General features: G+C 34.3%; 1 protein-coding gene across 9 annotated transcripts in view; it reads left to right on the plus strand.

The window, feature by feature from the left end:
- The window catches only part of Tenm1 (teneurin transmembrane protein 1), an 875459-nt gene that overhangs the window by 343374 nt on the left and 505011 nt on the right, over positions 1-27074 (plus strand). For all 9 annotated transcript variants that reach the window (XM_070039761.1, XM_070039760.1, XM_070039769.1 and 6 more), the window contains 2 exons: positions 97-357; positions 2462-2518. In XM_070039761.1, the coding sequence (XP_069895862.1) occupies positions 97-357; positions 2462-2518 (318 nt within the window). The remainder of the gene's footprint in view (positions 1-96; positions 358-2461; positions 2519-27074) is intronic.

The following is a 27074-nucleotide window of genomic DNA, read 5'->3' on the forward strand; positions in this document are numbered from 1 at the left end:
TGGGGGAGGGGAAATATGAGGGCAAAAAGTGGGATTCTATAGGATAATTTTTTCATATATCTCTCCTTTTGTTTTTTAAATTTTCTTTCTTCCCAGAGATGGAATTCTGTGAAACACCTCATACTCTGTGCTCTGGATACCAAACAGACATGCACAATGTTTCTCGCCATGGCTACCAACTAGAGATGGGATCTGATGTGGACACAGAGACAGAAGGTGCTGCCTCCCCTGACCATGCACTGAGAATGTGGATAAGAGGAATGAAATCAGAACATAGTTCCTGTCTCTCCAGCCGTGCCAACTCTGCATTGTCCTTGACTGACACTGACCATGAACGGAAGTCTGAGGGGGAAAATGGTAATAAAAATTACCCTTTTGTGGGGCTGGGAAGGTGGCTCAGTGGTAGAGCGCTTGCCTCACATGCATGAGGCCCTGGCTTTGATTCATCAGCACCACATAAGCAAAAAGAAAAAAGCAGGAAGTGGCACTGTGGCTCAAGTGGTAGAGTGCTAGCCTTGAGCTGAAGAGCTGAGGGACAGCGCCCAGGCCCAGAGTTCAGGCCTCACGACCGGACCCCCCAAAAAATTACCCTTTTTCTTAAGTAAAAAGGAGAAACAATGGTTGTTACCACTTTGTTTTGTTCTCCTTTCCCATATGTACCTATCATTCATTTTTGGCAGCACTAGTATTTGAAGCTAGAGTCGTGTGGTTGATAGGCAGGTACTCTACCACCTGAGCCATGACCTTACCCCTACTTACTTACTTTTCACAACAATATCTTGTACTCTTTGCCTTAGCTAGGCTTAGGCCATTTTTATCCCTTCTGAATGGCTAGGAATATAAGTGTGATCTATAGCTTCTAGCCGTGAATGGCTGCTTTTTGAAGTGTTCATTTTGTTGCTTTCAAGTAGCTTGCAATGCACAATAGAAAACATTGTCTATCTTTCATTTAATATGGAGAATAGAAATGCAAGGTAGCAAGTCATATGGACAAGATGTAGATCTGGTAAATCAACACATTTATTTAGCATGATAGACAAAATAGGCTTTATTAGTAGGGACCTCCAAGAGAAACAATCTTATGTATTCAATAGTATTGTATATTCTTAATCAGTACTCATCTCTTATTTTAATCTTTACTTTTTGTGTAATATAAAGGGTTTTATTATAGAAAGTACTCATTTCAAATATTCCACCTTTATTAACAGTGAAATGAACAATAACAAAGCATGCATACTTTATGAACTTTCTGTTTTAATCTAGATTAAACTGTTGAATATACAGACTGATTCAAATTAACCAGGTTGGACTGAAATGCATTGAAAAACAGAAGATGAATTAACATCAGCAATTTTCCAGAAAACAAATACTAATTGCAGTGGCATTATATTATAATTATATATTATTACAATTTTTAGAAAAAGAAAGGTTTGTTCTATTACTTTTGGGGGAGACTTTTATTTTTAACTGCTTTTCCCTTATAAAAGAATAAAATCCTTCCATACAAACTCTTTAATTATTAGTAAACATATCAATCTCATCTTCCTATCATTCTGTTTGGTTACATGGTCCTCATCATGAAGACCACAAAGCTTAGTCTGTAAACATCAGTTAATTTATTACTTAAAGATAATAATAAAAAGAAAAATAGAATATTGGCTAATTTGCATTTTCTCAGGTTGGCACAGAGCTAAAAACCCACGCTGTACTGGCAGCTTTCATCTATTTTATCCTCTTCTGTTTCCTTATGTGCAAAGATGATATTGGCCAAAAGGATACAATCAGGAATGAGTTCCTGTCCCTACCTAATGTATCATCTCCTAAATCTTATTCTATAACAATTATAATATCAAGTATCTGGAGAGATTTATTTTTAATATTATTTTCATTTATATATGTGTTACTGAATTAGCCAAGAGTATAGAAGACCAAGTGTGGAGATAAACAGGGAATATATTTATGTATATGTATGTGTATGTGTATCTAGATATGCTTATTCACCTAAGCAAAAGAAGTTTAGGATGGAATTAGGAGAATTTGGACTGGTCACCATGATTTACTGGACTCCATCTATCAATAAAAAAAACCTAAGAACCAAAATCATATGAAATAGAGTGGTAAATGATCTGTATTTCCAGGGTATCTTGTACTCTCTCTTCCCACATCTGACATGAATTTACAGTAACTTTATCTAATTTAAACATTAAAATTCAATAAAGATATTTCCTCACTGGATAATATCATTAGAATTAGGTAGAATGGACGTTTGAACTCTGAAAATATTGAACTATATACTTAACTGTACTGACCTGCATGCTTTTAAATGAGAAATATTAAGATTTGTTCACTGTCAATAATTCTGTGATTTAAAAATATCACTAGATAAAAGGTTACAATTGATATCTGATGAATTCCCAATGACTTGGCCAATTATGAATTAGTCAAATATTTTCTATTACAGGTTTTAAATTCTCTCCTGTTTGTTGTGACATGGAGGCTCCAGCTGGGTCTACTCAAGGTAAGTGTTTCCAAATAATTAACTACATATTATTTTTACATCATCCCATAATGCTTAGCCCATAAAGGATCACCTTGTTCCTTTGATAAGCAACACAAAGTCTTGTTCAATGTAATTGTCAGAAATTAGTCCAATGGAAGGTTATTGGCTTGCTGTTTTTCTTCTGAGTGTATAATGGTAGTAAAGAAGAGGTGAAGGAGTAGTTTGTGCACCCATGACATAATTTGGGATGGGAGGAGAGATCATTGCTTTGATTTCAGAACAGAGATTAAAATCAGTCCAATTGTATTAGGTTTCATAATTTCCTATACATAGACTGCTGTGTGCATGGATTTGACATTAGCTTCTTCTAAATCTGATACTGTCAGAACTTTCCAATACCACCAAACAGATGGCTTTGGTCTTTTTGCTCAGATGTTCCTAGCTTGGCTCCACAATCACATTTTATTTGTGTCATCAATTATAAATAACACCTTAAAATGAAAACAAATGTTTATTATTTTCCATAAACTTTCATCATTTTTCATTGAATAGGCATTGGTGTTCTTTTACTTTTGCCTTTATTATATTCATTAGATTTTCCTCTCTACTGAGGGCTATTGAAAATAGCATTTATAAATGATTTTCATTTGATTTGTGCTGGGTTGGTCCTTCTCAAATGCTTTGTAAAAAATTCCACAGTCCAACCATTATCATTCAGTTTAGGAGGAAGTTAGCACATATAAGTTTACTGCAAAGTTCGTTTTCAACATAATGTCTTGTACATCTCATTATTATAATGGGTCAACGTGTATCCTTGCTTTTAGCATTTTGTTATTTCCCTTCCCCTCCCCAAATTAGAAAAAAAATGTATATACAAGATGCGGGGCACTGGAATCAAATACAGTGAAAACAGGGGTTATAGCATGGGGGAAGAACATACAAAAGAAACAAAAAAAATCACATAATATATTAAAAGCAACAGCAACAAAGATAAAACCTCTTGTATCCATATCTTGGGGTTCATTTCACTTAGCATCATCTTATATGGTTTTCTGTACATAGCTTTTGGCCTTTTCTTGTAAGATTATCCTAGACATATACTAGTTATTGCAAATAATGGAAACCATGCGACCTATGTTTCTTTGGATCTGGCTTACTTCACTTAATATAATTTTTTCCATGTCTTTCCATTTCCTAACAAATGGGGCAGTGTCATTCTTTCTTGGGGAGAGGAGGGAGAGGTTGGGGAGGTATAGAGGAAAGGGATGGTAGGGGAAAAATAAAGGATGGGGTAAGAATGCTCAATAGGAAATGTACTTACTCATGTAACTGTATGGTATCTTTACAATAAAAATGTATTTAAAAATAAAAATAAGCTTGCTGCAATACTTGTCATATGTGCAGTATGAATATTCACTATTAATAGATCATTATTTTAAAATACCCAGTACATTATTCAGACCCTTATTTCATTCACATGCTCACTCTGAAATAGATCGATCATCAATCTCCATTTGTAAATAAGTATTTAAAAACAATTTCAAAGCTAGGTAACTAAGTACAATAGATTATTTTCTAAATAGTTATTTGTTCCTCATGAATCATGTGTGATGCTTGTGATATGAACTTGAAGAAGTGTGTTCAGCATAGAGTGATGTATGTGTTATTTCAACATCTATGATTATTTTCAACAAGTATTATAAAATGCAGGATCTTAAGATCTATGGAAAGATTTCACCAATGTGGATTCCATAAATGCTTAATAGATGATAACTACACCAGATCTTCCTTAACTATTTCCATAGGTTCATATTGAGTTTAGACTTTGAGTTGAGATGAGACTGTAAATGCTTTTTCCAACAGCAGCTAAAATTTGGAACCACATATTTCCAATGAGTTAACCTGGTATTTGTATGCAAATTTGTTTCCCAGTGATAACAATCTTTCACAAGAGCATGTCTAAAAGGGTGTCTATTTCATTAGCTTAACTTTACACATACTATGTCTGAAAAGTAAAGTAGCTTGTTTGACTATTGTAGATTGCATTAAACCCCATCCCTATGCCTCAATTAGTGTCAAGGTCATTTGTTTTGTTTTTGCTCCTATACTCTGTTTTTTTAATTATTGATGAGACAGTAGGAACAATATCTTGGGTCAGTTGAGGATGATTTAAACCTCACTGCTAGGAATGAAATATAAAAATGAAGACAAGGGAAACTATTAATTTGGATAAGTTGTCCAGCTCAGAAAGAATCTACAAAGTGATTAGAAGGATGTTTACAATCCTATCTATCCCAGGGAATACTGTATGAGTTAATTTTCTGCCTACATTTCCAAAATTATGGCTGAAAGGATTTATTTCTTCATTTCATTAATAGGCCAAACCTTTCAGAATATAGTTTTTCTCATTTTGTCAATTCTATTTGATTGTTTTAACTTTAATTTAAATTCTTCACACATTATAACTCTTGGAGAATTTTTTTTAATAAAATTTCACAACTGGACCACTTGGACTGAAATACCTAAAGAAAGGGAAAGGAAAACTAGCAAGTATCAGAAGGGGATTCGCACTTCTAGGCTTTCAAAGGGACTATATGAACTTCAAAGCATTGAGTTTCCAGTCCCTGAAACTTGTCCTAGGCAAAACTGTCATCATCTTTTGATGTTTGATTATCCATTAGGAAACATTCAGATTAACTCAAGTAAGCTTCACCCTAGGACACATGGGCAGTCAATACCTGCATGATACTTTAATATGAACCCTTATACTTTATTTCCTCTACCTTTTCAATTGACAAGAGTGTGACTAGAACACAAATAGATATTACACTATAAAAATAAGACTTTTTATTTTGCTTCTAAGCCCATTTCCTTTAGCCTTATCTTTGTAGATTAATATTTCTCTAAATTCTGTCTACAAGGCAGGAATAAAACCCTACTCTGTCCCTCAGTTTATATTTCTCTATTCATGAAGTAAGCTAAGATGGACCAGGTATTTTAGTATTAGTAAAAAAAAATTGCTAAATTCCAAGAACACAGAATCATTTTCATAGTATGACCTAGATAGCTACCCTGGGTCTCAGCAGGTGTAATTATAATACAAGTTTTGCTTTCTGAGGTCCCTCTCATTTGATTCTTGAAGCAGTTCCTCATGAAGGGCAGTCAGTGTCAAGTGAGCATATGAACCCAAAGAGATCTTACTTAGGAGGATAAAAAGTTAATTTAATGTAATTTAGTTTGTCAAATGAAATAAACATATCTTGATCTAAGAGCACAAGAAATATGAAATCATTTAAAATATAAATTGATATATTAATGAAATAATGAAATCTAAATAAACCATATTGTTTTCTAATGAATATATAAAACAGCTATAATATGTGTGTGTATACACACAGACGTACACACACATATGTGTAAGTGTAGTTCTGTAATGCACCTGCTGTTTGTTCTACCCAGTTATTTAGAAGAACAACTCTCAAAGCCTCAATTTTCTGCTTTGTAAAATAGAAATATTACATATTATATTAAATATTATATAGCACTTTATACTGTATTCTTATAATCAATTCCCAATATGTGCCAGTTGTGGTCTCTATATATCACTATTGTAGATCAACCTTCCTATTCCCAATAAGACAGGCATGCAATGTAATTTATGAGACATCTGGTGTCCTAAAGAACTTACTAGTCTAGCAAAGTCCATCCTATTTTCTACTCATTTCAAACTAAATAAAAAAATCTTTGTACTTGCCTCATATTAAATAATCATTTAATAACAAACAACTTTGTTCTGCTAAATATAGATAGAAAAGACCATTAGAGGAAATTTTATTGATACACTTCAGACCTGGCTAAGGGTTAACTCTCGCTGTAGTATTTCCTATTGCCATTAATGTAGCCCTTTAAGATAGAGCTAGGGTTACAATTCTTGAGAAACCATGCTGATCTCCATAATTGTTGGAAGCTGAGTTCCAGATATACTTTTCAGGAACTTTACAATCAAAGGAGTATCTGATACAATCACGTTAGTCAAGAACCCCATTAGTACTGCTCCCTGTTGTCCTGTAAACTACAGAACCCTGCTAATATCCCCTGTGCTACCAAAACACACTATACCATCATAGCAATTCACATGCCATTCTCAGAACCTAAACTGCATCATGAGAACAGCTGGAGTTGTTAAAAATATGCCTTGACGAACACCTGAATGGAATGGAATATTTACACCCAAACGAGGGGTTCTTCCTGCTGATATTTGCCCATATGGGGCCATTCGTGTACATATAGTGGAAGTAGTTTGTTTGTATTACATTTTTTTCCTCTGCTTTTTTTGTTTCCCATGGTGATATAAGTTATACAGGACACTTCCATAGCAGTGATAACAGTTCCTCGGGAACCATTGGAATGTCAAAGAAAGTGTATGAAACAATGCAATGACTTGGTAATAGCTTTGACAGGAGCCATGCCATATAACTGACATCCTAATGGCTCTGCTGGAACCATTAGGCATGTATGAGACTGTGCAGTTGACTTTTGTAACAGCTCTTTTGGAGATGTTACACTATCAGAGGAAGTGTGTAAGTCATTGGGATTATTTTATGGGTGAGTAGTAAGACACTTCTGTGGTGACTGTGATACTCTTACAATTTCAAACCATTTTGATTATATTGAACTTCAAGCTTTTATGAGGGTAAGTCATAGTTTTTCACTAGGTAAAATTTAACTAGTATTTTACTATTGAAGTAATATGGACTGATGGTTTAAAAACTAAAATAGTAAATCAAGTTTAAAATGAGAAGGTGAAATATCCTCCTCCATCTCCATCCAACATGTGAACAGAAAGAAAACAGATATAGGCCATATTGGAGAAAATGAGAATGGTTTCTGAACACTAAAGAATAGCCTCAGTCCCAAATGAAATTTTATATCACTAGTATAATGTGATATAACTTACCATTTAAAATATTGGCATTTAAAATATTGGCAAGCCGGATGCTGGTGGTGCATGCCAGTAATCCTAGCTACTCAGGAGGCTGAGATCTGAGGATCGGGGTTCAAAGCCAGTCTGGGAAGAAAAGTCTGTGAGACTCTTATCTCCAGTTAACCACCAGAAAATTGGAAGTGACACTGTAGCTCAAGTGGTAGAGCAATCTCCTTGAGCTGAAGAGCTGAGGGACAGTGCCCAGGCCCAGAGTTCAAGCCCCATGACTGATAAAAATAAATACAATAAAATGTTGGCAATAATGAACATTTAGTAGCATTGTTTTAAAATGTTATTTACAAGATTATAAATAATCTATATGAAAGAAAACAATAATATCTGTCAAAAACATAGCTCTTTTGACCCAGCAATTTTACTATGTATAATTTATCCTATAGATATTGATTGAAAATGCAGTGATATATATGTATATATATAGTGTATATATGAAGTTGTTCAACGTAGCATTGTTTAAAATCCTGAAAAAATCAGGACTACCAATCAATGGAGTACCCTGCAGCCTTATAAAGAATGAAAGAGACATGCTTGGTAGGAGAAGCTAGATAGCTCAAGTGGGGATTATGCACGAGAGATTCAATTCCATTGAGATTTTGTGTGTATTTATTTATAACTTTTTTATTTATTAGGCTAGGCAGTGGGATACTGATGTAATTATAATATTATCTTCTATTGTTCTTTTATGGATGTCTGCAATATTTAAAATAAATTTAGAACAAACAAAATAAGGCAATTCTTTATTAATCTTCATGATGCATCATTAAACACCATTAACAAGAACAATAAAAACAAACCCACAGAGCTTGAATCACTGTGTAGGAAAATGAATTGCTTTGTCTGTAACCCCATATTAAAAATTTGTTTTACAAGGGGCATTGGTGGCTTACACCTATAATCCTAGCCACTTAGGAATCTGGGATCATAGTTTGAAACCCAAGATGGCCTGTAGAGGAAAGTCCATGAGGCTTATCTTCGATTAACCTATATGATTATCTGTAGATATAATTGTAATCCAGTTCACAATGTATATATAAGTAAAAACCAAATATTTCATAATAAAATATTTATCCTTACTATGACACATTGTATTTTTTCTGTTCTATTTCTTTATAAGATTCATTCTGATATAGAAAATGAATTTTGGAACTCAAAAGTGATGGTGTCCAATATACTATAGTTTATGCTTGAATTTAATGCTAACATATACATACATGTTTGTATGTGTGTAGATTTTTCTGGAAGACTTAACAGTAAAGAACTTTAGTGTGAATTTGTGAACGAGAATTCAGTAAGTATTGTGAAAAAAAGTAGAGGAAGAAATTTTTCCTGTTGGTTTCTTCCCTTTTGATTTTTGTATCATATGATATTATTTTTATTTAACATAGTTTTTAAAATGCAGGAAATGATGTCACAGAAGAATGAATCCTACTCACATATTTTCTGGATCACTTCTTCCAATACACAATACTGTTACAGAGCTCTTTCCAATGTTTTAAGATAAAACATAGAAACAAAACTTTCTGTGACAAAGAAAGAACATGTTTATGAAATGTTTATTTTATGGTAATCCCTAATTAGAGCTCCTTATTTATTTAACCTGTTTGTGTTTGTGTGTGTGTATGCATGTGTGTGTGTGTGTGTGTGTGTGTGTGTGTGTGTGTCTGTGGGTGTGTGTGTGTTCATTTGAAAATAGAGTGGGAAGCCAGGCGCCAGTGGTTCACGCCTGTAATCCTACCTACTCAGGAGGCTGAAATCTGAGGATAACGGTTCAAAGCCAGCCCAGGCAGGAAAGTCCGTGAGACTCTTATCTCCAATAAACCACTAGAAAACCGGAAGTGGCGCTGTAGCTCAAGTGGTAGAGAGCTCACCTTGAGCTGAAGAGCACAGGGACAGTGCCCAAGCCCAGAGTTCAAGCCCCACAACCAACCAAAAACAAAAAGAAAAGAAAAAAAAGTGGGAAATAAATCTACTAGATTATATTATTAGGTGATATTCTAATCTTTGTATTACTTTCAAGGAACCTGCTTATTTTTATTTTCCTCATGAAAATTAGACCCCCATGTGTTTACTTAAAATATTTATGTTTAGAGATCAAGTACTATTGATCAAGTACTATAAGGCAATGAACAAGCCACTTTAAGATTCTAAATTGTATCCCATAAGGTTGGCTGCAAATTTAAAACATTGCATGTAATATATAACATGCTATTTTCTTTTGAAAACAAACACATATATTTGCCATCTAACAACCTTACCATTGCATGTGGAACTGTGTTTTCATGAGGAAATGACTATTAGGCTAAGTGGCTAATTTTAAATAGCATAGGTTTATTGACAAAATTCCATACGTTTACATTTTTTCCTGCTATCTTCTAGAAATATGTACTTATATATGCATATGTACATAACTACATGTATATAGAGAGACAGACAGAGACAGAGTTTTGAATCAAGGTCTGATGCTTGCTAAGCAAGCCACACTTCCAAGTCTGTTCTGTTTTCAGATTTTCAAACAGGTTTTCCTACTAACTGATGTGTTCCTACTTGTATCTTCCTCCTGTATAGCATTGCCCATACCTCATCTTATGATTTTGGTAGAGACTCATTAACTTCTGTTTCAGTTGGCCTGGAACCAAGTTGCACCTGACTACTGGGATTACTGGTGTTTGTCACCACACCTAGCCCAGTTTTCATGTATGTTAATGTTTGTAGGTGTAAATGTAGTTTTTCTGAGACAGCCTAATCATTACTTTCATTGCTCCTTGGAAAAATTCTATTTGACACAATAGTTTGTTTTGATTTTTGATTTTTTTGAGGCATATAGAAGAAATCTGTGAAATTGCTTATTTGCTTATTTGCTTTACCATAAGAATATGTGAAATAATCCAAACTTTTCTCAGTATCACACATTTTATAAAGTTGGGTTGCCATTGCTTAACTGGAGGTAAAACAGAGAAGTGAAAATCTCATGGGTAGTCAGTTCTCTGAAGAAATGAGTTTTCTACTCTTTTTTAACACAGTTTCCAGCAAGCATGCTTTCTTAATTTTTGTCTTACCTCAGTGGTCACTTGCATATATTGTTTCGTGATTCTTTCTCATATTTGTGACATATTCCAGGTAGAATTCTTTATCCTTGAGTTTTTACAATTTATATTCACTCAGTAATTGAGTATTGCCTTGAGATTAAAAACACAACTTCATATACTGATTACTCATTTTCTCTCCTTTCCACCATTGTTTTTCAACTACTTGCTCAATAATTTTGCTTGAATATTTAATAGGTATCTTAAACTCAACTTGGCCAAAATTAAACTAATGATCTCTCCCACTATGTAATGTTCACTCCACCAGAAAACTTGCCCATTTCAGTTGATGGGAGTCTGTACTGCCATATACTGTCTGCAGCCAAAAGTCTTGGAGTCATCCTAACCTCTCTTCCTCTCTATCAGTAAACTTTTAATTCTTCCATTACCTCCACTGCTTCCTTATCATCTATCATATAGATTAATTCTATAGCCTTTGACAGGTCTCCATGCTACTGAAAATATTTTTTTCCAAGTAAGTCTTCTCTGCCAAAAATATCATAATTAGCTTCTGATTTTTTCAGAGTAGAATATTTACAGTGACCTAAAATGTCCTCTATGCCTTACCTTGCTATTATCACTTTGGCCTCATGTCCTTGTACTTTTTCTATTGTTAATTCTGCTCTAATGAAACTGACATCTTTGTGAATATCTTTTTAAAATAACATCAGATACAGTTCTGCCTTAGGGACTTCATTCTAACTGATGTCTGCTTGGACCTTTCTTTATCCAGATTTTGATGCTTAACTCCCACATCCCTTCAAATCTTTGTTCAGTTGTCTCCCTTTTATACTCTACTCCATACAATGCAGTGGTGCAATGTATATCCAAACTGCTTAAGGCACAATATCTTTACCTTACTATACTTTTTCTCATTTTCTTAACCTGTATCACCTAGCATATACTTTCCTTATCTAGTATGGTTATTGATTATTGTCTCTTTCCCCTTCCACAATCATTTGATGAGTCTTGGGATCTTTAAGTGTCATATTTTTTGTTTTCTTTTCATCTTTTTTATTATTATGAAAATACCATACAGAGGAGTTACAATTACATGGGAAAGATAATGAGTACATTTTTTATCAAGCATTGTTGCTTCCTCTTTTGTTTCCCCTTCCTATCCCGTCCCATTTCTCCCCCCATCTCCCCCCACCAAGCAGAAAAGGTCAGATATGTTGATGTTAGGTGAAATGAACCTCAAGATAAGTATTCAAATGTTTTTTCTTTCATGCGATTGTTTCTAACATATTTATAAGATGATTTCTTTGTTGCTTTGTATGTCCTTCCCCCACGGTCTAACCCTTGTTTTCACTGTATTTGATGTTGGTATAATTTGTGGAGGAGAAGGGAAAAAACAAATTGTTTAAATAGGGATACAGGTGGACCCATTGCATCAATGAGATGTACAAGTCGTTACGTTGAAAAACAAACTTTATGTGTCATATTTTTTGAACTGTGAGAAAGTTTCTAGAATAGTTTCCAGCACTGAGCAACAAATACTGTTGAATTAAATGAGCATCAGTGACTCATACCAGTAATACTTACTACACAAGAGGCTGAGATCTAAGGATCAAGATTTAAACCAGTCCAAGTAGACAGTTCCCTGACACTTTCTTTTTGTTGGTTGTGTGGCTTGAACTCTGGGTCTGTGCACTGTCCCTCAGCTATTCAGCTCAAGGCTAGTACTCTACCTTTTGAGCCACAGTGCCACTTGTGGTTTTCTGGTGGGTTTATTGGAGATAAGAGTCTCACGGACTTTCCTACCAAGGTTGGCTTTGAAGCATGACCCTCAGATCTAAGCCTCCTGAGTAGCTAGGATTACAAGCATGAGCCAGTGGCGCCGGGCTTCCATGACACTTTTTTCACCAGTTAATGAGCAAAATGACAATCTGGGGGTGTGATTCAAATGGTAAGGCAACAGACTTGAGGAGAAAAGCAGAGTAAAAGTACAAGGCCCTAAATTCAAGCCCTAGAACTAACATTAAAAATAAAACACTGTTAAATGAATAAGCATGGATAAAATTATAATTCTTAGTACATAATTTCTGGCTGTATCTTTACTCAGAACCAAGTAACTTTTTTTCATTAGTTTGAACAATTATTTCTTAGATTTTATTTTGAGAATGGATGCACTATAACCCTTCTGTATATCATCTTTACAGTAAAATTTAACAAATTTTACTGTATATGTGTAAACCAGTTTGGTTTCTCAATGACTTGCTTAATCATCTAAGTTCAGTCAGTAGTTTTTTTTTCTATTCATTTTTAAAATTTAGAAGATGATGTACAGAGGGGTTACAGTTACATAAATAAGGTAGTGATTACCTTTGTTGTGTACATTGTTACCCCATCTCTCATTTTTCTCTAGTCAGTAGTTTTTAAACCCCTATCACAACAGTCAAATAGAACATGTACATAAGTGAGATTTTTTGAGGGGAATTGGGAAAGGGTGGAACAGAGAATTTGAGAGGGTGAACTGACACTGAAATATACTGACTGTATCTGTGAATGGAGATGACAAGCCAAGGTCATTGAGAGTCCTTGGATAGTGTATAGGAAATGTGGGGAAAATGAGAAGAATTGAGGAAGTCCATCTGATTAACTTACTTTATACTCATTGTAAAATAATTTAGTGGAACACCTTTGAACAATGACCACTTTTAAAATATGAATGACAGAAATGCAAAACAAGTCCTGTTCTGGGAAGTGGGTATTAATAGCAGTTTAGGAGAATGGAGAGAGTGAAGGAGAGTGAATCTGGTTAAAATGTGTATATGTGTATACATGAAGATAGAACAATAAAGTTTGTTGGCATTAGTTAAGAAAAGTAGGGGAGCGATAATGAAAGATCATAATATAAGTGATATTAAGGGCTGAAGGTGATTGAGATACATTGTATGCATGTAAGGACACCTCAAAATGACACCCCCCTTATTCAACTTAATGATGTCAATAAAAAGTGCAGGGAAATAGTTGAATCATTCAAAAGTTTTCTGTGGTTTCCTGGATTTGTTTCGTTTTAGATTGTGATGACTATACTGACCTTTACAGATAAAATATTCAACCTAATTTATGTATTCAGAAAGAGTTGTGATTGATGTACCAAATCAATGCATGTAGACATAGCCATCTTCAATCATAATTAGATCAGAAGTCAACTGAGCATTGTAAGAGAACTTTATTGTCAGGATACTTTATGACTTAAAAATAATAATGATTGAATGTCCATAAATCAGTACATGTATGTATCTTTTTGTGTGATTTATGACAATAAGTTTACCAAAATGAGTCTAGCAAAAGAAGTCTAGAAAATTAGTTGATTCATTTAAGGTATTTCCTAAATTGTTATGTCATCTGTCTGAATTGCTTTGTCATTCTAATAGAAACTGTTGAATTTTTGTTTATAGAGATACCACTATATTATCAAATAATGCATTGATTGATTTTTATTGAAAAGCATTCCTATTAGAATTGATCAAAGCAAGCGGGTGCTGGTGGTTCACGCTGTAATCCTAGCTACTCAGGAGGCTGAGATTTGAGGATCATGGTTCAAAGCCAATCCAGGAAGGAAAGTCTGTGAGACTCTTATCTCCGATAAACCACTAGAAAACCAGAAGTGGCGCTGTTGCTCAAGCCTTGAGCTGAAGAGCGCAGGGACAGCACCCAAGTCCAGAGTCCAAGCCCCATGACTGACCAGAAAAAAAAAAAAAAAAGAATTGATCAAAGCAGTCAAGAAATGTGACTGTATAAGACAGTTACACCTAAAGTAAAACTAGGATAATAAAATATGAGGTGTTAAAGTGAGACTGTGCTTATTCCAATCCATGTCAAAGTCTGAGGAAATATCTGTCAAGGTTAAAAATACTTCCTAATTAGTATCCATAATTGCAATGCCACGTCATGACATTTTTATCAACCTTCTCATAGTTGTTTAAAGTTAAAACAGTGCTCACACTGATATACCTAAAGAAGTTAAAAAACCAAACAAAATACAAATAAAAGCAGAACAAAACCAAACCATAAAAAAGGCAAGAAAAGGAGATAAGCGATATTAAACCCAAGGATTAAGTACACAATATGTATTTTTGCTTGCAATAAGTATATATACATAAATTATCTTACACTTTGAATGCTCTATTGTGTTCCTACATCTGTAGGATATTATTTATTAATTTCTATAGTGTGCAGAGGTAGTAAAAAATTAGAAAGACAATTTGTCTGTTCTTTTACATGTCCATACGCTTTGTCATTTGTACATCAAACTATATACTGTTGTTTTTGTCAGCTTCTATAGTTTTTTTCAAGATGAATTTCTTTTCTATGTCTCATTTCCAAGCAGCTGCCTAGAACTAGAGTCACGAGTATGCTAAATTGGGCAGGCATTTAGAACTTTTTTTATCATGTTCTCTCTAGAAACATAATTTTATAAAAAGGAATTAGTGCAAGGTAAATCTGAACAGAAAAGTGGTTTTCTCTGATAACAATTTGCCTCCACTGAAGGGACTGGTCTTTGCTCATCAGAACTACAAAGAATAATTTAGACATATTTTCTTGTACCTTATACTTTGAGCCTGGGGGACTTAAAGAAATATCTTTCTTTCCAACAAGTAGGGTTTCACTTGTTCCAGATTAAATTAGTGTAAATAAAATAGAAAGAAGGGCTCCAGCAAATCAATACTGTATTGGTAGTAAGCTGGAAAATACTGACAAATTATCCTTTTAGGCCTTAGCGAGGTTTAATCTAAACATCGTTTTCTCCTGACAGTGTGTGAGAGGAGAGAGTAATTTATTACTTAGTCCTGATATGGATGAGAATAGACTGCTGCTTGTTCTTCACTTCACTGGCTCTTCTCCCCTCCATGTCAGTTCAATTTTTTGTTTTCCTCCAGAAAATCATTCTCCAATAATGTTTCTAAGTCTTGTATCTTTAATGCCATATTAGTGTTCCCTTATCATAGCTTGTCTAAACGGAATGTAGATTATGAAGTGTTTTGTAGACAATCAGATGTCTCTCACTACGTGCCTGAGACGTATCCCTAAGGCAATGTATGCACATCATCTCTTAGGTCTACATTCTGTGTGAGATTGAACTTTTCAAGGATTGGATCATGTATACAGTGAATAGTTACTCTTCTGTTGAATGTATGGATTTTATAACATGGGATGTTTGGCTTATTGTGTTTAAAGTGAGCCCTATTTCTGGTGTAATTCAAACCTACCTCTCAGAGGAAAGGAGGATATTTTTAATGAAAATTATCCCACATGGTTTATTCCCTAATTTTTTAAGGTTTTAATGATTTCATTATGCAACTCTTTTTCCATGTGATAGATACAGAGTACAGACATGTGAAAAAATTACTAGAAATATTAGATCAGCAATTTGCTAACCTCTTTTCTGTTACATAAACTACTTGTGCTGAGTGTCACATTTTCAAACATGGATATAATAAAATAACATTTTTAATTAACCCAAGAGGAACATGGACATAAGCAAACCAAATACTTGCTCCAGGCAGGATCATTTCTCAAGGCACTGAATTATGAACAATATTTAAATTACTGATTATATTTATCCCTCATATTTTGCAAACCCTACGGTCTTATATTACTTCAGCATTATTATCAGAGTAGTAAAGAAATGAATCTTAAACATGTTTACATGTTCAGTGAATAGGATGCATATTAAATAAAGATGAATGTTCCTTATGTATTGTACACCATACTAAATTAAAGCCTGAATAGATTTACCTACAGTAATATTTAAGTTCCCTGGTACCTGTAGTTCAAGGGAAGAGTGTAAGCTATCAGTGATGACAATGTTTACAAAAGGAGCAATTTCATTGAGAAGTTCGGTTACACCATATTTTATTGTCACCTAGGGAAATATATTTCTTCTAATAAACATTTTCTAAAAGAGCAAAATTTGATACAGATATATAAGACTATTAACTATAAATATGGCAATCTTAAAGTATTACAAAAAATAGGCTATGGTGACAGAATTTCCCTGTATAAATTAGCAGCACTCTTTTATATGTCAGTTAGTTATAGAAAAACTATTCTGAAGCCTTAAAAATAGTTAACTGAACCATGTGAGACATCATCAACATTCTACATAACATGTAATGTTATTAAATATTTTAAAATTTCTTCTGCAAATGAAGAAATATTATAGGAAAGAGATGGGGAGATGTAGGGAGAGATAAAAGTCACAAGTAGATATGACTTCAAGTATTAGTAATTTGTTTATTTAGTATTAATAGTACTGATAAAAATAATCTGGATGGTATTATAAGCCTATCACTATACATCTTATCTAATTGACCAGAAAAAGATCAATATTTTTCCTAGTTGTGAAGCCAGCCAGTCACCATGTTTTTGATTGTATCATTACATGGTCAATCTAATTCATTAGTTAAGATTACTGAAATAAGCTACACTTGGAGAAACTCAAATGTGAGTTAGTAATTGGTGCCAAATAATGGAAGAGTTCTATAAGAGCAAGCTCATCAAATGATTTCTGAAAGTCATTATTTATGTCCAAAATTGATTCATTAAGGAAAGTCATTTGAAAGGTTGGAAAGATATTAAGTATAAAATGTGCTTAAAATTTTTAACGTGAAGACAAATTTGTTTCCAAACTAGAATTTATTTCAGAAATATTCGTCTATATACAAAAGACTGGGGACCCACAAATAAAAATCTCAACATTTTTTTCTGACCTCAAAAATTCATAAACAGTGAGCAAATTGGGCAGTAGGCATAGATAATTATAGTGTACTGTAGTAAGTTTTATAATAGAGAAATATGTAAAATGTACCAGTGGAGGCACAGACAAGGAAATAAACTGGGAAATCTAAAAAGAATGTTGTATTTAAACTATACTTTCAGTTGTATATATGAATTTGCCATATAGAATAAAAAGAACATTTCAGTCAGAGGAAACAGGACACATTTGGCATTAAAACACATTGCATATTCAAGAAATTCCAAGTAGTTGAGTTGGCACATTAAATAATAGCATGCTATCAAGGATTCAAGATACTTTGAAATTACTTCGTAAGAAAATCACATGCCAGTATAAAGAGTTTTGGTATTTTTTTCTACTGTAAAAGTAGAAGTACTCACTAAAGTATATAGAGACAAAAAAAGTGTAAGTACCAACTTGTTTATCAACATAGTAAGATTTGTACTTTAGAAAGATGCTTCAAGGCATTGCAGAGTATGCTTTGCAATCATTCATTACTTCCTGTCACTCATTAGTTTTTATTGAACACATACTATTTATCTGGAAATCACAGTCCCTAGACCCAGACTCAGACTGGTAGAATGACAACTCTGTAAACAATTACAATTCAATTTTTTGTTCTATACTCTGATTCTATCCTAAATACAATGAAAACACAGAGGTGTTGGTATCTAAATTATCTTGAGGAAGCCAGACAAAGCATAGAGTATGAAACAAACTAGAAATATCCAAAATGTTCAAACTATGGAGTTAAACCAAATATTCTTCATTTAGAAAATGGAAAAAATATAGAATTAGTATTTATATATAATGGGATTTTTTGGTAGCATATATATTTGGGAGAAGTTTTCATAGACCAAAGAGAATTCAGGTCTGTGTAAGTGAATACATATATACAAGTCATAAGATATATACATACACATATACACATCACATGTCATACTTTACTCTGAGCCACAGAAAATCTGTTTTAGGAATAGTGACTTGGACTATATCCTACAGGAAATGGCCACTCATTTTTGGTCGTGGAAGAAACAATGTTATTTAAAGTTGAGTAGTAATCTAGGAAGAAAACTAACAGAATCTACTTTTTAAAGCTATATGGAAAATAAGGAAACAAATAGGAATAAGAAATGGCAGGAAAGAACTCATTAAAGAAATATCTCCAAGCAGAAAAAATGGAATAAAATATTTTGGCAGTAAAGTAGTATATAGTATCTATGTTTGGGAGTGCAAAGGAAAGTGACTGCTCCTCAGTAAAGTTAAAATGAAGCAGAAAACAAAGGAATAAAACAAATCAATCACAAAGCATACAAATATTTGTTAGAATTTTAAAGTGGTCTCTACTGACCAATCCACTATCTACTCATATGTACCTGTTCTGGAATTACATAGAAAATGGGATTTTGCAGGCATAATTAAGGATGTTAATCGGGTTACTTTAAGACTGTATCCAGGTGGTTCTAAACTATTGTGACCCTAAAATAATGCAGAGAAGCTGTTGACAGAAAAATAATTCAATGAGGTTTGAAAATGAGACAAATTCAATATGCTAATGATTCTTGGTTGATGAATGGAGGAGGCCATTGCTATCTATTACAGACATTCTATTTCTGTGTTCTAAATAAAAGTGTCATAAAACAATACTTATAGTTAATATGTGTGACAAACTGATTTCCTGTTCTACTGTAGTCAAGCTTAACTTGCTATTCTATTCTTCCATGTGGCCATGCCTGTCCTAACTTATACTCTATTTTAAATGTGCCTTCCTTGATCTCTTACATTATTTTCACAATACACTGTAAGATCAATACTTAAAATTTTTAAAAATTCCAGAAATAACCTTCCTAATCTTTCTTTGCTTATGGCAAAGAATTATCTTTTATTGGATGATACCAATCAAGTGTTGTTGTTTAATAGAAAGTCCTTATATTGGCATATTTATTCTTAATCTTCTGACCTTTAGAAACATAAGAGTAATTTTTGGTATAGCCCATCACCTTAGGAACAACTAGAGTAATCGTGCAATGTATGCTATCCCTTTCTTTAGAGGTATTATCTTCTCTTTTTCATATTAAAATCTTTTTTGTCGGTCATGGGGCCTGAACTCTGGGCATCCGTACTGTCCCTCAGCTCTTCAGCTCACTCTACCACGTGTGCCATAGCACCACTTCTCACTTTTTCTGCTTATCTAGTGCTGAGGAATCGAACCCAGGGCCTCATGCATGAAAGGCAAGCAACTCTACCACTGAGCCACCTTCCCAGCCCTTACATTACAATCTTTAATACTTCCTTTTTTACCAATATTTGCTTTCAATGCATTTTAAGGCATCCTCTAAATCCAATTCTTAGTACCCTTTCCCTTTGTATTTTCAAGGATGCCTCAATGATAAGGTTTCACTAGAGTGTCAAGTACAAATCAAGCATAAGGAAAATACACCTGATTGAAAGACATTGAATGAATTAAAAGCCTGTTCAGGTTCATTTCTCCTATGGCCAGTCTTAAGAAATTTCCCTTGAACTGCTTATATTTTAGAAAGAAAGATAATTGACAGTCCAATTGTAAATGACAGTGAATAAAATCTATCTATAGGACAGAATATGATATTATCATATATAATGGCAACTCTTCAAAAAACACAACTCCCACCACCTTCCATAACACTTCTTCATAATTCTTAAATAGAAAAATACCCTTATTCTCTTCCTGTGATTACCTCATTGCCTAATTTACTACTTTCTGCCTACACTCCAAGCACATTAAAGTTAGAGAAGCTCTAAAGTACCCCCTACCCCTTTTCCTCTTGCTTTCCCCCACCCTACCACCACGATGTTCCTTTCCTTTCTTCCTCTTTTGTTTGTTTCTGCCCTTTCCAATAGAATTCAAAATGTAAAACTGACAGGAAACAATCTGAATTAGAAGGAAGGGAAAAACTTCCCCCTTTAACTCTTCACCTGTCATCCAGCACTTTCAGAAAACTCCATTGTAGTCTGCAAAATTAATGTTGTGAGGTAATCACACACAATGGAAGTCTCAAGGAATCTTTAAAAGGAAGAAAGTAAAGATAGTGGAGCCCTCCAGTTTCTTACAAGTACTTTATTTTACTTATTCAAATGCTATCATTTTAAGTATATTTCCAACACCGTTTAGCATAACAGCTCCACCAATGCATTCAATTATTTGAAATTGAATGAAACTTTTATTGCCATGGGTAGAGAATATCACACAAAGCACTGCTTTTAAATCATGCTCAAAAAGATGGTTACACATATATTCTTTTGAAGTAGGAGGCAATACCAGAATCAAGTAAGGAAACAGAGGAAAGCATTTCTTGAAATTGTAGTATGTGCTTCTAAAGATCAGGCTTATCTTGGTTTCCCTTAACTATTATGACCTCAAAGAAGTAGAGAGTGGCTCACAAGCAAGGGAAGGATGTATTGGGTATAGAAAGAGGATAGTTTAGTGCAGTTGAATAAAAGAATAACTTCTAATATTCTATAGCACAATATACAATTGACAATAATTAATGGCACATTCCAAAATAGCTAGTGAAAGCATTCTGAGTGTTCTAAGCATGTAGAAATCACAACTGTTTAAGATAATGAGCATGACAATGATCATAACCCAATCTCTACAGATGTTATGCATGTACTCACTGAAATAGCACACTGTATGACATAAACATGTATAATTATTGAATGTCAATTAAATTTTATGAATACTTACAAATGAACTTAAAAAAAGAATAGCCATAATATAGTAAATTCAAGATGTTTAAATTTCAGTTGTCAAATGAAAATGTCATGTGTATCTTCAACCTGTGAAATAGCAGATACATTTGTGATTATTGTGAGTACTAACAACTTTAATTAAGCCATAGAATCTCAAAAGAACAATAATAAAAATTATATATATAAGTAATAAGACTATATATCAGACTTGTTCATTTTGTTTTCTTTAGAAATATTGGCTGATATAAAGTCTACAACTATGAAATAGTCTTTTCATGGACATTTGCAAGAGGGATCATTTTTCATCCAATTCAATTTTACATTTTTCTATTACACTACCAGGCAGAGTTTAAAGGAATAGAGCTGGAATCATGTTATCTTTATTGAATGTTTATCCTACTTGCCCAGAGTTAATGCATTTCACTCTTTTGAAAACCTTTATTTATTTGCTTGTTTTGTTTGGTTGTGGGGTTTGAATGCAGAGCCTGGGCACTGTCCCTGAGCTTCTTCCCTCAAGGCTAGCTCACTTCCGTTTTCTGGTGGTTAACTGGAGATAAGAGACTCATGGAGTTTCCTGCCCTGGCTGGCTTCAAACCATTATTCTTAGATCTCGGCCTACTAAATAGCTAGGATTACAGGTTTGAGCCACTGGCGCCCAGCATTATTTATGAAGAGCATTATTTAAACTTAAATGTTTACCACTATTTTGCCTAACAATGGTTTAGAGTATTATTTAGTTGAAGTATGTTTTCAGATTTTGAGATTCTTTCTCCAAATAGCATTTACAAAATGAATTTCCTATTGTTCTGTTGCAGTAATTTTTTTATAATTGGCATTTTAACGTTTCTTAGAACATAAGACATGCTTCATACACTCCATTTATATTCATCTTTAATTGTAGTTTGGTAGTTTGAACTGATAAATTTATTCTTCTGATAGGTAAACCATGTGTGTCAAACAGCCTCCTCTTTTCTGACATATAGTGCACTTGATACCCCAACTTCATGATTGACTGAAACTTTTATTTTGGTTTTGGGTTAGGTATGTGCCTACTATTGAATCTGATGTGTGTGTGTGTGTGTGTGTGTGTGTATGTGTGTGTGTGTGTGTGTGTGTGTGTGTGTGTGTGTGTGTGTGTGTGTGTGTGTATAATATTCTTTTACTTTTTTTCAGGCTGATGATCATCATCTTCACCATACTTACCTAATTTCCTGCTTCCACTCTTTACTCCCAATAGATCCCCTTGTTCATACAAGGCCATCTCAGCCATCTCAGCTGCAATACCCTCCAGACTTTTTTATGCTTTATTTCAACAGGAACTTTGTATTACATTATCCTGTGCATCTTTAACCATGGATCAACTTCACTTGATGCTTTTTTTTTTATTATTTCTCCCATTGTGCTGATCATAAAAAATTACATACCTGATTAGTATCCCTGCACATTTACAATATTAAATTTTATCTGAGACATTAAGGCTACCTGTCTGTCCTACTTTTGCCCCAAGTCAGCTACCTTTCTAATTCCCTGTTCTTCCTATTCTACTGTCTTTCTCCTTGAACTACTTATTCCACCCACCTCTCTACAGATAGTAGAGAATATATCTTTCTACCTCATATAGAAAGGCTAGGACGTCAATTATGAACTGCCCTCAACTTCCTTACACTCCACTCTCAACACACCTGTATTTATTCTTAGTTTTACCATAGGTTAGACAGGAAGAAATATCCTTCAATCTTGTTCAATGAAATCTCACATTCTGTGGGTTATTTAATCAATATAACCCTCAGTTCTTCCAGTGCTTACATCTTTCATTATCCATTGCCTGGTAAATACTTCAAGTATATACTTAGATATGACCTGCTTTTATCCACATAGTTACTTCCTGCCTTTCTCTTTTTATGCTGGTACTAAGGTTTGAACATGAACAGAAAGTTTCGACCTTTCTTTTTTTTTTTTTTTTTTTGGTCTTTTTTTTATTGTGAAAATACTGTACAGAGGGGTTACAATTACATGGGCAAGATAATGAGTACATTTCTTATTAAGCATTGTTGCCTCCTCCTTTGTTTCCCCTTCCCATCCCTTCCCATCTCCCCCCACACCATACACCCTACCCCAATCCCCTCCCACCCACCCCAGCCCAACCTGTATCCCTATTTAAACGATTTGTTTTTTCCCTTCCCTAGTAGCAAGCGATATACCACTTGACTTTTTCTTAGCTGCTTTTCAGATAGGGCCTCACACTTTTCCCTGCAGCCAACCTAGGACTTCAACCTCCCTATCTCCACCTCCTGAGTGAGTGTGATTACAAATATGTGACCCTGTGCAGTTTGGTTTACTTGAGATCGAGTCTTGCTAAATTTTCGTGTGAGTAGGCCACAAAGAATTAGCCTCCTATCTTTACCACAAGAGTAGCTAGGATTATAGACACGTACTATCATATGTAGCACCTGTCCTCATTTCTGCCTTTATTTAGTCCTGGTCATTATCTGACAAGCTCTAGCTTATTTTCTTATTCCTTATATTTACCTTTCCATTAGAACATAAATTCTACCAAGTCAGGATTCATGTATTCTTATGAATCAGTATAGGTTGATACCCTATAAAAGCAAAATAAGCTGGGTGCCAGTGGCTCACTCGTAGTTACTCAGGAGTCTGAGATCTGAGGATCGCAGTTCAAAGCCAGCCCAGGAAGGAAACTTTGTAAGACTCTTATCTCCAGTAAACTACTAGAAAATGGAAGCGGTGCTGTGGTTCAAGCAGTAGAGCACTTGCCTTGAACTGAAGAGTGTAGGGAAAGTGCCCAGGCCCAGAGTTCAAGCCCCACAACCGACCAAAAAAGAAAAAAGTGAAATAAGCATTTATTGAGTAAAAACAATAAATTAACTGTAATTCAACCTCTGTTTTCTCCAGTATCATCACAAAGATCATCATGGACATTATGGCTAAATTCAGCCTTCAATATGGTTTCCATCCTACCTGCAGTAGATGTCATTTTTTTGTCCATATGTTCCCTTGAAAAAATAATTTCTTTGAGATCTCTAATTGTTTTCCACTCATTCACTAATATTTCTTGATCAACCCACCTGTTAATGCTATCAGTGTCTCCTGGGGATCTGTCCTTGGATTTTTATTAATCATTGTATGTATTTTTTCTGGAAAATAGCATTCATAGTTCATATTTATATCTTAAGCACTGTCAATGCTAGTGATCTACTTGTTACTTTACTCCAAAAGTATTTCTAAGTGGCCATTGAGCATAAACTACATAGTAAAATGCTCTTCATACTCAACATAATACCAAGTCATTATCTTCCCTTCTTCCTAAATGCCCTGCTTTAGTTGGTGGTATCAACATCTATTCTGATTTCTAAGACATACATAGTTAGAAAATTTTAATCCAAAGTTTTCTTCTCCAAGGTTTAAAAGATTGATATCAAACTCCATTTGTAATGTCTCCTTTCTTCTCCATACATACATACATACATACTTCCTCTGCATTATTTTTTGCATCTTGTTTTTTCCCATGTGATGTAACAGCAGTCACCTGACTTTCCTATTTTCATACCCACCTACAGCTAATAAAATTTTTACACGGTCACCAGAAACATTAGAGTGAGTATCCCCATGAAAATTTTCTCTTAAAAGTTTCCATGACTATTCATGCACTGTAAGATAAGCTCTCTTTTGTGTGTCTCACTGGGCTTTTTTGCTCAAGGCCTGTGCTCTATCATTTGAACCACTGAACCACAGCTCCACTTCCTGCATTTTGCTGGTTAATTGGAGATGAGTTTCTTCCCAGGGTGGCTTTAAACTACAGTCCTTAGCTCTCATCCTTCTGAGTAGCTATGATTATAAGCATGAACCACAAACACTTGGCTGATATAAGTAAGCTCATATATGTTGTAAAACCTAGCTTCAACCTACCACTAGCCTTTTAAATTTTACAGGCACATTCTCTTAGTTGCCAAGTACCTCAATTTCTTTCTCAACTTTAAGCATAGATGTCCTTTTACAAAGAGTATCAATTTCCTTCTCCTGCAAACTTCGAAGAAATTCTCATTTTTCAGTAGCCACTTCAACATTAGTTCCTCTGTAGACCTCTTCTGAGTCTCATAGAATAAGTCATCTCACTCTTTGATCTTATATCATCATGTATCATGTCTCTCTCTTAAAGTATATTTACATTATATTCCAGAAACTTGTTCAGATGTTTATCTTTCTCACTGGACTCTGAGCTTTCAGCTTCCAAGTGAAGGTATCCTGTGAGGAGAGAGAACACATACTCAACAGAGTATATGATGTGAGTATATGATGTCCAGCATATAAGTCAAATGTACTAAAAAAAGAGGAATGGAAGAAATCTAAACAGTGCTTGGGGATGGACAGTTATAAAAGTTCCTAAAGAAAGCAACTTTTTGAAAGATGAATAGGTTTGGGGTAAGTTAGGCAAGGACCCAGTATATCATTTTGCATACAAACTTCAAATAGAAGAATTATAAGATGTATACAGGGACAGGGAAATTTGAACTTGATTGTATTATTCTTGAATGTCTTGATGTTATTATTGTGTTGTATATGTGTATGTGCATATGCATTTACACCTTGTCTAAACTGAAACACTTCTGAGGTGCTCTGAGAAAAAATCTCATTATTATTCTTGCATTTTCTTACATTATTTGAAGGTGTCCTTCTCAATTCAACTTAGTTATTTTGAATCTCAGGCTCTGATCTCTGGGGCCAAATTAGATATTAAACTGATTCTGATGGGAATATAGATAGAAGATCAGAGATCATAATGATATAAAATGTGGATTACAGACATTGTTTTGTTTGTTGGCAACAATTTTTGGCTGATAAGGTAAAGAGACAATAAAAACAGGAGTGCATGTACTTCTGTACTTTGCACAGCAAATTAGAACTCCCACATTGGAAATCCATCTTACTGTCTAGTTGTCTCTTTATTCAGAAATTTAAGTTAATTAAACTTGGCTTTCCCAGTGTTTGAATGCCAATTCTAAATGCCTGTGGTAAGAAAAATCACAACCCATAAAATCAGTCATAATGCACATTCTAAAAGAGTCAACACAGTTGAGAGTGATATTTCCCAATGTCCTTTTGTCCTACAGTTCTTGCTGTTTTTCAGTAGGTTTTTTTTTGTAATTATTATCTGTTGAGATTAGTGGTTTGCCCTTTGCTTTCTGGCATGGCACATTGTATAAATGCTTTGTGGTGGGACTTTAATTTGTTCATGATGACACAGTTTCTGCCTTTGCCCATGGGAAAAATAAAATTGAGTCATTCTTCCTCTGGCCTTCTGCAGCTACATATCCTGTCAGTGTGATGTTTATCTCCACTTACATATTGATGATTACATTGATTGTGGTGTATTCTAGTATGCAGCTCTTCGCTTCTGGCTTTTTAGTTTTGTAGAGCTTGCTTTCTTTAAAATAAAGCCTCCTGAACTTAAAAGAGTCAGTGATCTCCTAAGAAATAGAATTGCCCCTGCCATGGGTTATTAGCCATTATTTGAATGGCAGGATATAAAAGACGTGTGATAATGAGCCTTCTTTTATCCAGACTGCACTATACTGAGTTTCTAAGTTAAATCACTTAAAATGAATACTGGAAAATTTAACATATTTAGTGAATGATTAAAGGATTAAAATAACTGTTTTTGGATGAATCACCAGATTTGCATCTGCTGTTAATCACTGGTCTTTCTGGGATTTGAACTCAGGGCCTTGGTGCTTATTAGGCAGACACTCTACCACTTTAAACACACACCTAATCCTGTTTTGTTTCCATTGTATTTCAGGTAATATCTCACATTTTTGGCCCACAGTTGGCCTTGAATTGCTATCTTCTAACCTGTATCTCTTTTATAGCTTGGAGTGTAGCTCACAAAAACCACATCTAGTTTTTATAGTATTGCTAACATTGTCATAAGGTGACCTGAATCATGTTCCTCTTCATCTCTACTTACTAAGTAGCTAGGGTTCAAAGCAT

The sequence above is a fragment of the Dipodomys merriami genome, unplaced genomic scaffold, assembly GCF_024711535.1.
Source record: "Dipodomys merriami isolate MVZ:Mamm:240054 unplaced genomic scaffold, mDipMer1.0.p SCAF_3, whole genome shotgun sequence".
Taxonomy (NCBI): Eukaryota; Metazoa; Chordata; class Mammalia; order Rodentia; family Heteromyidae; genus Dipodomys; species Dipodomys merriami.